The following is a 15,617-nucleotide window of genomic DNA, read 5'->3' as shown; positions in this document are numbered from 1 at the left end:
AAACAAAAATAATCGCTCAAGATGGTGAATATTAGCGCTTTGTTGTACAATTTTGTACTTTTAACTTCAGATTGAGCACATTATATTGATTTTGAGACCTAGGTTTTTATATGATTCTTAATCAGCATAAAATTCTCTATTCCCTTATCTATCATAAAAAAATAGAGAGATGGGAGAGGGAGGGGGGGAGAAAGTGTAGTTGTGTAGAAATGTTTTAAACTTGAACACAAAAAAAGACAAATACCATGATATTTCGTTAAGCAAGGTTTTTAATTCTAGTAATTTGATATTGAAATTCCCCTTTAAGTTTTCTATTTTGTCCTCAAAAACAGGCAAAGGAAGGGAAGTGGAAGAGGGGGAGAGAGAAAGTGTAGCAGCGCCAAACTTTTTCATATTTTAGAGATAGATTGCAGTAGGTTTAATCCATCAAAATTTAAATCTTGTTACTTGTAAAGCCACTGTTAAATTATTGTTAACAAATTAAAAAACAGGTTTTCTTAATTTTCTGTTGTGCTGGTTCTATGGTTTTTAAGAGTTTAATGAATACAACTTACTGAATTAATAATGTACACATAAAAAAGTGAAATTGATAAAGTAGCGTAAATGCATAGTAAATCCTCCTTTAGAAGAAAAGTTGCTCTAAGTCATAAACAAGTTTAAAGAAATCTGTCTTGATAAAGGTGATTATATTGTACTATAAATTAAACATTATTTCCAAAGGAACACATGAACACCAAAACTAATCTTATTTTATAATGTTATCTTTAAAAAATACTGTTTTCAACTTGTTAAGTAACTGAAAACTAAACTTTGGATCATTTTTAATTTTTTCACTGTAACTGTAAAAACTCAAAGATAAAGAATACTAAAATTGAGAGTAATACTGAATTCCTCAAACTGAAAAAATCTTTTAAAAAAATTCCAAAAGAGCAGTTTGTTAAGTCTAGATTTCAATCTTTAAAATGAGGCTAAGAGTGAAATGCACTTTCATCAATATCTCAAAAATTGTGATTTTCAGAGCTAGAGCTTTTTTGAAGCAGTTAAATCTAGGATTGAGTAATAGTATTAAAAGTTGCACAATCAAATTATTGAATTAAACTAATTCAGTAATGTGTACTTAGTTTTACATTTTAAATGAAAAGATGTTTTATATGCCAATTAAATTAAAGCTGAAATTAATGTATTTAATAACTTGTATATATATGTATATATTTAATGCTCGTCTTACTTTTAAGTTTGTTTTAGTTTTTATAAAATGGGAGCATTAATGAAGTTTTATGATTTTCAACTATTAAAACCTTGGGGAAAATACTTGTTGCCTCAATTGCGTAACTTTGTGGAAAAAAATAAGGTAAAAAACCATCAACTATTATCAAAGATAATCTAAATTTTGATATGAAATATAAAATTATTTATGTAATCAAATTTACATTATAGCCAACAACATCAAAACGACCTCCTTCAGCTTTCGCAATGTATTTAAAAGATAGAAAGGAACTAATTACAGAAAAAAGTAGCTCATCTGATCCTAAAAATGTAATGAAAATAGCCTCTGATATGTGGAGAAATGAATCAGATTCTTTGCACCAACAGTACAAGCAAAAGTATACACAAGAAATGAATGAGTATAAACAAAATTTACCTGTAAGTAGTAAACAGAATATATATATATATATATATATATATATATATATATATATATATATATATATATATATATATATATATATATTAAAATTTGTACTTTTTAGTTTAAATTTTATTATTAAGCTCAAATATATAAATACAAACTTAATACTAATATTTAATATATAAATACAAACTTGGCCTTGGCCTAATCTCATTAGAATCAACAGTTTTTGTATGAAATTTTTATTTTTGCTTAAGTTAAAACAGCTATTACATTTATTAAAAATGTATATTTAGTAAATACATTAAATTATTTCTTACATTAAATTATTTCAGTTCTGTAAAGCTGGCAACTGTATGACCCTCTTAATTTATAGGACAATATTCTGTGAATATCATCCTATTATTTGGGAGGGTCATACAGTTGCCAGCTGTACATTGTTGTCTGTTCTGCTCAGTACTTTTTGTTGATATTTTTGCAATTGATAAGGTCTTATTTTTTACAACAAAATTTAATACAGACATTTGCTGCTCTTAAATTTTTCATAAACAGCATCAAAGTCTTGTATAAATTTTATCCCATCTTTCTGCACAATCATTAACAAATATAAGAATCTCAACAGTATCAAACAATAAAGAAGGGTCCTGATTAAGAAACAAAATGTCAATGTTAAAAAAATTTAAAGTATAGAACAATCTAGATGTTGCACTTACTAGCAATCTCAAGTTGCTTCCTCAAAGGTCTAACCTTTTTTTTCATAATAATTTCAAATTTCTTTACTGTCATATTACTGTCTTAACATTGACTTTGAAATTTAAAATTTTTCTTTTAAATTCAATTTCTACAAAACTAAAGCAGTACTTTAGTTAAATACTACAGATAGTGCTTTATTGCTTTGTCTGCATTTGTTTTACAATATTTCTAAATATTTTTTTAAAAGAAATCTAAATTATTTGACGAGGTTGAAGCACTACGTGGTGCAGCAAATCACTGTTGAGTATATATTAATGCAATAATCATGCTAAAAATTACTTACTGTACTTAATCATGCTACACCACTTTAATTTGATTCTCTAAATAATCAATTGAAAACACTTAAATTGAATGAATGAGTTTTGCAATATATATGCAGTTCTACAATATATATGGAAGTTGCAATACCTTTTAGATTTTTCATTTTGCTGTACTCAAGTCATCTTTATTTATATTATTCCAATTCTGTTTAAATTGCATGAAAATTGCAATATCTTATCCAGAAGTTGTAATTTTCAAGCAACATAAACAGAAATGGAAAGAAAAAAAGTAATAAAGGAAAAACAGTTTTTTTTATTTTTATAAAGCAAAGCAAAGCCAGCAGCCAAATCATCTAAGTTTTGCACAAAAATAACATGTTTGACAGATTTTTTTGTAATTGATATAAAATAAATAAGGGTAAAATTTATGAAATGAATTGGTATGCTATTTATAAATCACATAAAAATTGAATTAAATTAATCAAAAATAAAACACTCATTTAGTAGATATAAGTCAATTAATCACAATTATTCCTGTGTAAATTGTTGTTTTTATGGTTTTCTTCTATGTGGGTAATTGAAACAACATGTTGAAGATTCTACCAGTCATCTGTTGTTATATGTCTTATCCACCTTGATACCTTTCTTTTATCATTTTCATATCTTAATAAAACTTCTCCCCTTGTTCTTCACTCAAGTTAACATGGCCTTTTGGAAATCTTTCCAAAACAGTATACCCTTATGTTCATATGTGGATGATGCATTTAAATTTTAAGAGCACATTTTATACCAGTTCTTCATAATTGTTTGCTCTATTGTTATCATGGAAGTTCTTGAGAATCATGGTAGTATTATGACAGACAGAAATCTCAGTATTGGTTATGAATTTGTGTTAGATCATTGAATTCTTCTAGAGAAAACTGCTGGGTTGTTGAAGAACTTCCTTTATGGTTGCCTTCACAGTTAACATCTAAGTTGTTCTACAAATCCAATTTGTTCAGGAAATTCTTCTGTTTGTGATAAAATTCACTGTGCTGATTCTACATAGGTATACCCATGTTTTTCTTGTAGCGATTGAAGCCTTTTACAATTGCATCTCAAAAGTAACAATCATCGTGGTTTTTTTCTGTGCCTTTCATACTGGATGTACACCAAGTCTTAAACTTTTCATTTTTCCACTAATGTAGACACCCTACACAAGTTAAGCATACCTTATGGGAAGCCCTGGATTTACCTTACCCAAATTTCATACCAAAAACTATGCAAGATATGCTTGCTTTACAAAGTAAGTAGCAGTTTAGGCATCTTTTGAGGAAATCTCATTAGTTTTCAGGATAAAAAAACAAATAAAAAAAATTTTTTTAGTAGAAGTTTTATCATACATAAACCTTAAATTTATTAAATAGCTGCGTAAAAAAATGGTTAAGTATGGGTTGATAAAATATTATGTTATGTAGTAAAATAATAACTTTAAAATACTTTATCTTAAAAACTTAAGTAAATTTGAATTCAAGCAACTCTAAAAAACTTAAAATTGGTACAGTCAGGATCAAAAGTTTGGAACATTGTATAAAAAAACACAATTTTCATTAAATTATTCATTTATTTTATCAAAATGTATTAGTAACGATGATAATTGACGAAAATAATAACTTTGTACTATTAGTAAAGGTTTTATGAATTTAATATTTGGTATGGTGTCCTTTAGCTTTCAAACAATTAGCTAGGCGGGTAGGCATAGAATGAATGAGTTTTCTCAAAGATTCAGGAGTCATAAGTTTAGTCTATACCTGCTTAATTTTTTCTTGAAGATCATATGAAGATGAGGGTCGCAGTTTCTGGACTTCGTTTTTGAGATAGTTCCAGCAGTTTTCAATGGGATTGAGGTCCGGTGAATTACCAGGCCAGGGACCAATGACATCAACCCCATTCTCACGTAACCAACTTACAAGCTTGGCCCAGGGTGCTCCGTCATGCTGAAACTTGTTGGTATTCGTGATGTTCATGAATAATTTAAGTTTTTCTTGAAGTATATCAAGATAAACATGGCTATTTATTGTGGTGTTAGGAGGCATAAACCATAAGCCACCACTTTGATTTGCTGTAATGGCACCCCATATCATGATTTTAGGGCAATGTTTTACAGTCAAAAGCAAATATTTGGGGTTGTATTGTTGACAAGGTGGGCGCCTAATGCTTGTAGAATGACCACCAAATTATTTGATTAATGATTCGTCGCTAAATATTACATTCTCCCAATCTTCCGCTGACCAGTCCTTGTATTTCTGACAGAAGGCTATACGGTCTCTAATATTTTTTTGAGAAAGGCAAGGTTTTTTGCTGCAACATGGCTCTTTAAATGAATTTTTTTGCACAAATGTCTTCTAATGGTCACAACACTTGGTGCAATACCTGTGAAATTTCAGAAGCACTGGCAAATGAATATGCTTTTGCATAACGGTGCATGCGATTATCTTCCCTTTGAGTAGTTACCTTTGGTCGTCCAGTTCTAGCTTTGCTTTTAAAATCACCAGTTTCATGATATCTCTTTAATGTTTTTATAATACAGCTATGTGTTACATTAAAACGTGCAGTAATAGAAGTCAGTGTCAATCCTTGTTCACATAGAATAGCAATCTGAGCACGTTTTTCTGTTGTTAATTCATTAGTTCTTCCCATAATTATTATTTTAATTTTTTGCTAAAATAACAACAAACTATGCCTAAAACAAATTTAAATATTTATAACATAAATTATGCATGTATATAATATTAATACTCAAAATTTTCAATTAAAAAAAACATATTTAAACACAATTTTCAAATTTTATGAAAATTTTTTAAATGTTTCAAACTTTTGATCGTGACTGTACAAACATCCTTGAAGTGAAATTTTTGATGTTGTTGATTTTAGTTTCAGTTTAAAATGAGGAGGTATATAACATCCCATTCAAGTCTTAATTCCTAATTAAGACTTGAATGGGATTTAATTGAAAGCATTTAGCCTTAATTACTTTTTTGTTGTTAAAGTTAGAAATATAACTATTACTTTATTTTCTTAATTTAGGTTATACCGAAGCGTCCGCCAACTCCCTTTATTCTGTTTTCCAATGATCAAGCAAATGCTCTACGAAACAAATATCCTGAAATTGCTAAGAGAAGTAAAGTAGTTTCTGAAATGTGGAGTAATCTTTCTCATAGTGAGAAAGAACAATATGCGAAATTGTACAAGGAGAAAATGATTCTATACCAGGAAAGTTTAACTGATGAAGATAAAGAGGTAATTAAGGAAAAGAAAAGTAAATCAAACGAACGCAAAGCAAATAAAGAGTTGAAAAAATATGGCCAAAAAGCTCTTTCTGGGCGCCCTGTTCCACCCTCTAACCCTTGGTTGCTCTATTTAAAGGAAAACATACTATCCGTACCCCAAGGCGAAAATAAATTTGCTTTTTTAAGTCATAAATGGAATGGGTTAACAGCTTATGAAAAAGCTGTTTATGAGGAAAAATATCATGTTTTAAAAAGACAGTATGAGAAAGACCTGCTTCAATGGCAACAGAAGTATACTTAATAATTTTTTAAAACACTTTGTTTAACATCAAATTCTTTGTATATTTAAATTCTTTGTGTATTTGGTTAAAATTTTGTTGGCATGCTATCATCAAGTTTAATCATTTTTGAATCACCCGTCCAAAATTGAGCAGAATTTTCGGAATTTCTCATTGCGATAAAGTATTGAGTTTTTTTCAAAAAACATGACCGTGATTTGAAGTTTTTTATATTTCTAAAACCAGAATAACCCAGTAACAATCATGGTACACTCATATAAAGCAGACAGTTATGAGAATAATCTGATATGGTTAGTTTTATTAACTTTATATAAATTATATCCATATATCAAAATATGGATTTGTTTGAAATTCTCTTCTAAAAATCAATGAAATTCACGATATTCAACTTAAACTATTATTTGCATAGCTGGTTAAAACAAATATATATTAAAAGGAACTGTTTCAAACGAACTGTTTTTTTATAGTCCGTTTTCGTGACTGAATATGTTTCAGTTAAACTTCTTAATTGATTGTATTAGTAGTGTATATTGTAGTTGTATGGTTTATCAAGCAACCTAAAAAATTGCGAAGAAGTGTATGTTTTATTTTTATTATTATTATTTTTTCATTAAAACGTGATTTTACTGTTTTTTTAAAGTAACATATTTACGAAAATAATTAACTTCCATCTTAAACTTCCATCATCCAGGAACAGAGGTTCTAAGGTTAAAGCAAACAGTTGATAAGTTGTTAACAAATTTAATGATTTTTAAAGAGTTTTTAAAGAATATCGACATTGTTGAAACTCTGAAGATATTCTGCTCCTGTACGGTATTATTAAAGTACGCATTGTTTAGCTTGTAGCCTAAGTTTCCCAAAAAATCCATCAAAGAGATTTAAAAATAAAAAGTATTTTAAGTCTAAAAAGGTGTATCTAAAAAACAAAGCTTATTTGCTCTTTGAAATAAAAATCTTCGTCTGTATTTAAGAAAAAAAAAAAGGATGATTTGTATTAAATACGTTTTCAGTGTCGCATTGAGGGCAGGGTTTTTAACTTTTAAACTATTTTCAAATTTCAAGTTTCTAAGTTGAAGTTGGTATTTTAATATAATTTGATCAGAGTTAACCACAATGGTATAGTGGTGTTTTTGAAAAGTATAAAGGAAATCGTTTACAAAATTATTACATACATAACAAAATATACTCCATAACTGGATTTTTAATTAACCATGACTGGATTTTTAATTGTATTATTTTTACGCATTGCGCATGACAAAATGAAAAGGAATTCTCCGTAAAATGTTTACTATTTTCCAACCTAATAACTTGATTTTGCCTCAATAACTCGAACTAAAATTTTGAGTTATGTAACAAAAAGATTGCTAAGGTATAAACATAATTGTTTGAAATCGTTGTAAATCTCATCTAAATAATCCCTGGAGAGTTATTAGCCGTTTACGTTGCAACAACGATTTCATATACGTGCGTTAGAGGCCTTAAGGGAATTGCCATATTACAACTTTTAAATATCATAATTATATCATTTAGGAAAAGCGCACGAACTTTTATGTAAATTCTAAATCTAAAGTTTAAACTTACGTTATGCAAATTTAAAATTAAAAAGTGTTTAAACTAGTGTTGTTATCGACTTCGACTAAATCGACTAATAGTCGAAATTAGTTGACTTTGAAAAATCTAAGAGTCGATCTAATCGACTTTGGATTTTCTACTTGTCGACTAAAAGTCGATTTAGTTGAAAAATAGTACTTATACATGTATTTCTAATATCTTTTTATTTGATTGAACATTATAAATCTTTTTAATTTTATTTTGTTAACAAAAGCAAATATGACTGTTAAATAGAATGTAGTTTTTTCAGAGCCGGAATAAAATATTTACTCCCCCCCCCCCCCTTCCTTTCATATTAAATTAAAAATTAAAATATTGTATCTCCCTCAATCATATTAATTATTGAATGAAGATGCTTTTAAACATCTTCATTCAATAATTAATAAGTAAAAATTTGAATAGTAAAAGTTTAAAAAATTCTACGTTCAAAATTTACTATTTAAATTGTAAACAAAAACATTTAAGTAGCTTTTGCTACAGGTAGGCTTTATTCACTTTGAGAGGGCTAATAATTTATATGAAACATTTCACCGTGTAGATGTAAGTGGTAATTCGCAAATTATGTCACGCAAAAAACTTTTCAGATCCCCCTCCTCCCTTTTCCACAAAATGTCACAAAATATCAACCCCCTATCTTATCCTGAGGATTTTAATCCCTGTAAAAGTACTTTTGGGGTTCTAATCCTTGCAAAAATATTTCGAAGCAAATTTTAGAACCTTAATTATATGGTTATCCTGATTGGCACTCAAAATCAATAGATAAACAAGATTAAGATTTTTTTTTTAAAAAACTAACAACGGATTAACAGAAGGACTAATTTTGCAAAGCATGCTTTTCTTTCGGAGAATGCAAACGTCAAACTAAATGATCTAATTCTTTCTATTTAAATCAAAGTTAACAACAAAGTAGAAAATTTGAAACCTGTCAACAAGTTTTAGTGACATCTTTTTTTAAAAATTACTGCATTTTATGTGCTTCAAATAGCATAATTGCAGTGTGCAATAGAACACTTGAGGATACACACGCCTATTCAAAAATAAAGACTTATGTTTAAATGTTTGTATACAACAGGGTTGTTGGAGCTGGGGGTAGCAACTTTAACACTCTTTTATTTGAGTTGTAATTTGACAGTCTGAATTTAGAAACCAATTGTCCTTTGATACTCATTTATTCTTTTTAAATGACGACATCTTGTATGAGAGTTGAATAAATTTAATATATGAACTTCAATAAATACGAATTCTCTCAATACTAATTTTTTATTTTATCTAAGAAATTTTCGCTAGATTATTGATACTAGCATCTTCAGCTTTAATTACAAATATTATTAAATTAAATTACAAACAAACATTAACGGTAATGTCACTTTTTAATGGCTTCTTTAAACTTCGCTTTAGTTGGGCTTCTTTAATATTTCGTAGGTATAAAAAGTATGGCGTCCAGAATTGCGTTTTTACATATTGACCGTCATCTAAATTCATACCTCCATTTTTAGGTCCGCATTTGTTGAACTGAATTTCGATTGCCTCTCGAACTTTTCTTTCAAATTTTTTGGGTTCTACTTTTAGCGTCATTTATTCTTGTTTAATATTTTAAGCAAAAAATAGTATCAATTGTTCTGGTTTAATAATATTTAAGTACTTTTTTTTTGTGCATCTTTCACCCATATACTTAAATAAAAAAAAGAGTAAAAACAATCCTCCGGCAATAAAAATTTTTTAAACTCAATAGATTTGTGATATGACGTAGTAAACACGCACTAGAAAAGATAATCTGGCTTTACTTCCTACAATAACTTTTTTTTAAGTGCGTTAAACCCTATATTAATAAACATCAAATTTTGATCACAGAAAAAGACCACCAGACACTTAAATCGTAAACTTTTAAATCTTTTTTAAACTTAAAGTAACTAATATTCCGTTAAAAAAATGCAATGATTTTTTCTGAAGCTTTGGTATCAAACATACTTCTGTTGGTGCTCTTAAAAGAAAGTAGTAAGATATATTCTGGTTTTACCTGCTCGGGTTGAAATTTTAAAATTAAAAAAAAAACAAGTTTATTGGCGAAAATAATTATACCAACTCTAACCATGCTTGGAAAAAAGTATCTATTTATTTTTATCATGGCTTCATTTTTAACATTCTGTCACTCTAATATGAATATACATCGTGCTTTACCTGGCAGCCCACTTCATAGAAGACAAACAAAGTATTTATCAAAAGATTTACATTTAAAAACTGAAAGTACTTCTAAAATTATCATCAATAATGAAGATGAAGAGGAAGAAGAAGAAACTGATGAAAGCTGGGATAATTACCGTCAAATAAAACGTTTGGAAACCCCGTGGTTTTATGCTATTTCTGCAGCAGTTTTAGTTGGTTCCACCGGAGTTTTTCCTCTTTTGCTCTTTAAAGCTAATCCTGGTCATTCCTTAAAAGAATCAGGTAAAATGATAAAAAGAAACCTCCCTCCTAAATAACTTGTAAAGTTTTGAGTTTCTAAAGCCAAATTGTGATTTTATGTTTTATACATACATACATACATACATACATACATACATACATACATACATACATACATACATACATACATACATACATACATACATACATACATACATACATACATACATACATACATATATATACATACATATATATATATATATATATATATATATATATATATATATATATATATATATATATACATATATATATATATATACATATATATACATATATATACATATATATATATATATATATATATATATATATATATATATATATACACAAAGTATTTATCATATGTATATGTATATGTATGTATGTATGTTTGTATGTATGTATGTATGTATGTATGTATGTATGTATGTATGTATGTATGTATGTATGTATAAATTTTATGATGTAAAAATTTATATTGATTGATAAAAGTTTATGCTAATTTTAAATTTTTATGTAATTTAAAATAAACATAAAATTTTGTCAATTGATATAAATTTTTATGTAATAAGACTTTTACGTAAAAATTCAACTGCTGATGTCAGTTAGTTTTAAACTGTTTTTAACATTCAAATAATTTTATGAACTGATGACTATTATTCAGTAAAAAAATTTCTTATAATAAATTCTATTTGTTTTAAAAGAATTCATGTCAACATTCAAGTCATATATGTATAAAAGTTTGATAAGTCTTATTGTTTTAATTAATTTTATATATTGTCAGTTTCTCCTGCTCACTTAAAGATCTTACTAAGTTTTGCTGTTGGTGGACTGTTAGGTGATGTGTTCTTACATCTTCTCCCAGAGGCTTGGATGTTTCTTGCAAAAGGTAACTTTTTGATGCTTGTAGGCTGTTTATAAATGTATTTGGGATTGGTAGATCATTGGTATAAGAAAAAATATTTCTTCATAAATATTTTTTAAATTTTTTTTAAAAATTATTAATATGATATTAACAGTAATATTATACCAAAAAAGTACTTTATTTATGGTCAGCTATTGAAGTTCTTAAATTTACTCAGAAGATAAATATTTATAGCTCTGTAAGTAATTGTTGGTTTTATTTGGCTATATAGATACAAGAACACATACCAGTCACTTTAAAGTTGGTCTTTGGGTAATTGTTGGCTTTTTTTGTTTTCTTTTGATTGAAAAAATCTTTGCAGAAGAAGAAAAAGTCAGAGATTTTGAAGAAAAAGAAAAAAAAAGACTTGCAAGTAAAAAGGTAAAATTGATCAATAAAAAAGAAGTATTGTAAATACATATTGCCAAAATATAGGATTACAATTATATTACAAGTATAGGAAATTAATCAAGAGAAACATAAATAATCAGACATTCTCAAAAAGTTAAATGTATAATTTGAAAAAAAACTGAATTTTTTTTTTTTTTTTTTACTAATTTAACAACTAAATTCCTATACTTATATTGTGTATAATGTTTTGATTATATATTTCTATAGCTCTTGGTTAAAGCTGAAGCTGTTTTAAGTAATGATATTTCAAAACAAGACAAGCAATCATTTGAAAGTAACTTACAACAACTACATCAAGATGACAACATTGAATACATTTCTGAAGGTTAAAAAAAAAAAAATTATTTTTAATTGTTTACCATTTGTTTAAAAAGTATTATGTAAAGTATTTAGTAAAGACTTCAAACAACATCAAGTATCAAATGGAAATAAAAATAGATAGATCATTAATATGGTTGGAAGTAATAAAGTTGTAAGAAAGTGATCAAGAAGCAGAAAAGTTTTAAGATATCAAAAATGAAAATTTAAAACTACTTGGTTAACAAACAAATTTGTATATTATTATTTTTCTGTCAATAGCTAAGAGGTTTTCAAAGCTAAGTTTGCTGGATATTCCTTAAAACTATGTATTTAAGTTTTATTACATGTTTTTCAGATGAAGATGTTTCTGAAGAGAAATATTCTCAAGGAAAAATAAAAGTAAGATTTTTGCATAATTTTCATATCTCTTAACACTATTATTATTATTATTATTGATATTACTTTCTACAAACCTTTGTTAATATTAGTTGTTTTATTTACAATGAATAATATTTACAAAGATTTTATAAATCCTTTGAGTGTAAATTTTACAGGCATATACTGTAAATCTAGAATCTATATAGATGCTTTCTCTTTTTTAACAGAATCTTCTCATGTAGATGAGAAACAATGTTTGGGCCAAAAAAAAGGTTTTTCTACCAGTATCTAGAGGTATACATGGAAATATTTTTCAAAAAAAAAAAAAATCATAAAGAAAAAGGACATTCTAGAAACTTACATATTTCTGTTTTTGATGACAGGTGATTAAAGATCCATTAGGTTTTTCTTGTTAATTTTACTTAAAAATTACTAAATTATCTTGAATCTGTGAAAGGTAACTAAATAGTTAAAATTAAGTTTACTAAATGAAGAAATTTTTTTTCAAAAAAAAGTACAAAAAATATGGTTAATATTCTGGGTGATGCAAATCAAAGCAATTGGTAATGATATTTTTATTGGTATATATTCTATAAAATATTTTTGTAATTTATGATTAAAAATTTATTATTTCTGTTTAAAGAAATGGTTAAAAAAAGCATGAGAGTCTTTTTAAGACTCAGAAAACATTTTATTGAGAACTATGATCCAAAAGTAGAAAATTCCAGCATGATTTGAACTGATTCTTAACCAGTCTTTTAACTTTTGCCTTTTTTCTTTTTCTTCAACTTCAAATTTCACAGACAAAAGGAGCAAAATCTGGTAATCCATATAAATTTACATATCTCCACAACTCATGGAATGAGAATCCATCAAAAATCAAAGAAGACTTATCTCTAAATATATGAAAAAGTAAAAAGAATCCATCAAGATCAAACAAGGTTTCTTGGAATCTCTTAACATATAAAGATAGAAATAATAAGTACTTAATTAAATGTAAAAGAAAACTCTCTTGAATCCATTAATATAAGAAATACAAATAAAGATCGAAGAATAAACCCTAATACAGTGAAAAAAGCAACAAGATATCATGTACTTTTTCAATATCTATAAAGCTACTGTGTTTACCATGTATGTTTGCATTCTACTAAAGAGGTTTTATTTTTTTTAAAAAATCTTTTTAAATCATTTTTTACTTGAGCAGCAATATTGATTAGATTGAGCAGACTGAATTTTATTTAATTTTGAATAATTTTAAAAATTTTAGAAAAAATTTTACCCTCACAATGTGTTATTTTAATAAACTAATGTATCTTTTAATCTTTTTAAACCGAAGAATAGCTTTTTAAAACTTAAATGTACAATAATAAACAACTAAAAATATTAAAGATACATCACCATTTTTTTTCTTTTTAAATCTGAATCAGTTACAGTTTAACTAAGTTTTTTAGAATTAAAGTTCTAAAAGTATAATCTAAGAAGAATTTATTTATTTAAAGTCATGTACCAACTACTTATCATTTATTTATCTCTGATTTGAAAAATTAAATTAAAAAACATTTGACAAATGTGATCGTTTAGGTAATTGGTTACTTAAATTTGTTAGCAAATTGTATTGACAATTTTACGCATGGTCTTGCTGTAGCTGGCAGCTTTATGGTCAGCATTCCTGTGAGTACTTTTTAGTTTTTTGATTTTTTTAAAGTTTTTTTTTTTTAATAAAAAAAAACAACATGCAGATTCTAGCTGTTATAATCTGTACTGTTTCCTTTTAACAAAAAGGTATATTTGATTTTATTTCAGGTCAAACTACCAACTTTTTTGGCTTTTTTTTTTTTTAGGTTGGTTTATGTACCACACTTGCTATTCTTTTACACGAAATCCCGCATGAAATAGGAGACTTCGCAATTTTACTTAATGCGGGTTTTACACGATGGGACGCTGCAAAAGGCCAAGTAAAATTTAAATTCACTAATTAGATTATAGAATAAAGGAGTTATTCTAACAACATAAATAAGTAGCATTAGGCCAGTATGTAACAATGATGATTTTTATGCTTTTATACAATTTCACTTCTTATAGGAAAAAAAATTCTTATTTCCTTGTTAGTTTTTGACAGCATCGGGAGCAGTGTTTGGTTGCATATTTGGTTTATTGGCTGAAGAAGCAGGTTTAAAATAGTTTTTACTTTTTTACGTTTAAAAAAGAAAAAAGTAATTGTGTCGAAAAAAATTTTTAGTAATAGATAAGGAAGTGATGTTGTTGTGTTTTTAGGTGACTCTTCAGCTTGGGTACTGCCTTTTACATCAGGTGGTTTTCTTTACATCGCCATGGTAACAATTGTTCCCGATCTGCAAAAAGAAGACTCACTTCGGTATATTTGATTTCTTTGCGTATTTCTCAATGATCGATTTTGATGGTTGATTTTTCTTTTTCTAACTTTTTTACTTATATTTGTATTTTAATTTTTAGCGCGTCGTTGCTGCAATTGATCTCCTTATTTTGTGGGTTGTTGGCTATGGCATTTGTTTCTTCGTTGCACAACTGAGCAACCAAGTCTTCGATAGTGAGGTACCGAATTTGGACTTTTTTATGAATTCATCAGGACGGGAATTTAATTAAAAAAGCCATTTACGGTGTGTCACAAATATTCGAGCGGCTTGTTTATGTTAGAACATAAATGTAAAATTTTACGCAGTGACTTCTCACTGGTTTTATTTCACCTTTAGTTAAGTTCGACATATTATTCATGTTTATGCAAAATATTTTATTTATTTTGTAAGTTTATTAAAATACAACACTGATTGATTTATTTTTTATGAACAAAATTATTTTTGAGTTAAACACTATATTTTTTTAAGCTTTCAATCATGAAATCAGATATAGTTTGTACTTGTGATAGAATTAACGCAGTTTATTTTTACGAAATCAAAATATGATAGAATAAAAATTCCAAATAAAAATTCCAAAATATTTAATACGAATTTTTTTCTTGGTTTTGTCCTGTGATCAGTTTTTGTAACCCCGTTTGAATATATTTATTATGAGAAGTGAGAAGAAGAAGAGAATATATATATATATATATATATATATATATATATATATATATATATATATATATATATATATATATATATATATATATATATATATATATATATATATATATATATATATTCTCTTCTTCTTCTCACTTCTTATAATAAATATATTCAAACGGGGTTTTTATTTCAAAAATTTTAAAAATACCTGAATTGTATGTTTCATATCCTCCGCTATATTTTCCACTACGTAGAAATGATTTAGCTTTATGAACTACAATTAATGTGTGGGATATGAAAAGCTACCATACTT

At 26.9% G+C, this 15,617-nt stretch overlaps 2 protein-coding genes across 4 annotated transcripts; both read left to right on the top strand.

The window, feature by feature from the left end:
• On the top strand, positions 1-6,786 carry LOC145180490 (uncharacterized). The gene is made up of 3 exons (XM_080055389.2): positions 1-1,351; positions 1,438-1,644; positions 5,710-6,786. The coding sequence occupies exons 1-3, from the start codon at positions 1,256-1,258 to the stop codon at positions 6,211-6,213; spliced, it is 807 nt and encodes a 268-aa protein (XP_079911515.2). The 5' UTR covers positions 1-1,255; the 3' UTR covers positions 6,214-6,786.
• Positions 6,677-15,241, top strand: LOC145180220 (zinc transporter ZIP13-like). Of its 3 annotated transcripts, none has more exons than XM_090081794.1 (10): positions 6,677-6,788; positions 11,055-11,159; positions 11,407-11,555; positions 11,793-11,910; positions 12,241-12,284; positions 13,845-13,934; positions 14,105-14,218; positions 14,373-14,433; positions 14,538-14,637; positions 14,736-15,241. In XM_090081794.1, exons 2-10 carry the CDS (start codon positions 11,144-11,146, stop codon positions 14,809-14,811), a joined length of 768 nt encoding a protein of 255 aa, XP_089937920.1. In that variant the 5' UTR covers positions 6,677-6,788; positions 11,055-11,143; the 3' UTR covers positions 14,812-15,241. The 3 variants fall into 3 exon arrangements, with proteins under 3 accessions (XP_089937920.1, XP_089937919.1, XP_089937921.1); XM_090081793.1 differs by lacking the exon at positions 6,677-6,788 and adding an exon at positions 9,623-10,267; XM_090081795.1 differs by lacking the exons at positions 6,677-6,788; positions 13,845-13,934; positions 14,105-14,218; ... (1 more) ...; positions 14,538-14,637; positions 14,736-15,241 and adding exons at positions 9,628-10,267; positions 12,491-12,623.
• The last annotated feature ends 376 nt before the right edge of the window (positions 15,242-15,617 follow it).

Source organism: Hydra viridissima, unplaced genomic scaffold, assembly GCF_058129835.1.
Source record: "Hydra viridissima isolate aposymbiotic clone 2 unplaced genomic scaffold, HvirCarnegie_v1 scaffold_3, whole genome shotgun sequence".
Taxonomy (NCBI): domain Eukaryota; kingdom Metazoa; phylum Cnidaria; class Hydrozoa; order Anthoathecata; family Hydridae; genus Hydra; species Hydra viridissima.
Note: the sequence above shows the minus strand (reverse complement) of the source record. Positions and strands in the feature narration are given on the sequence as shown.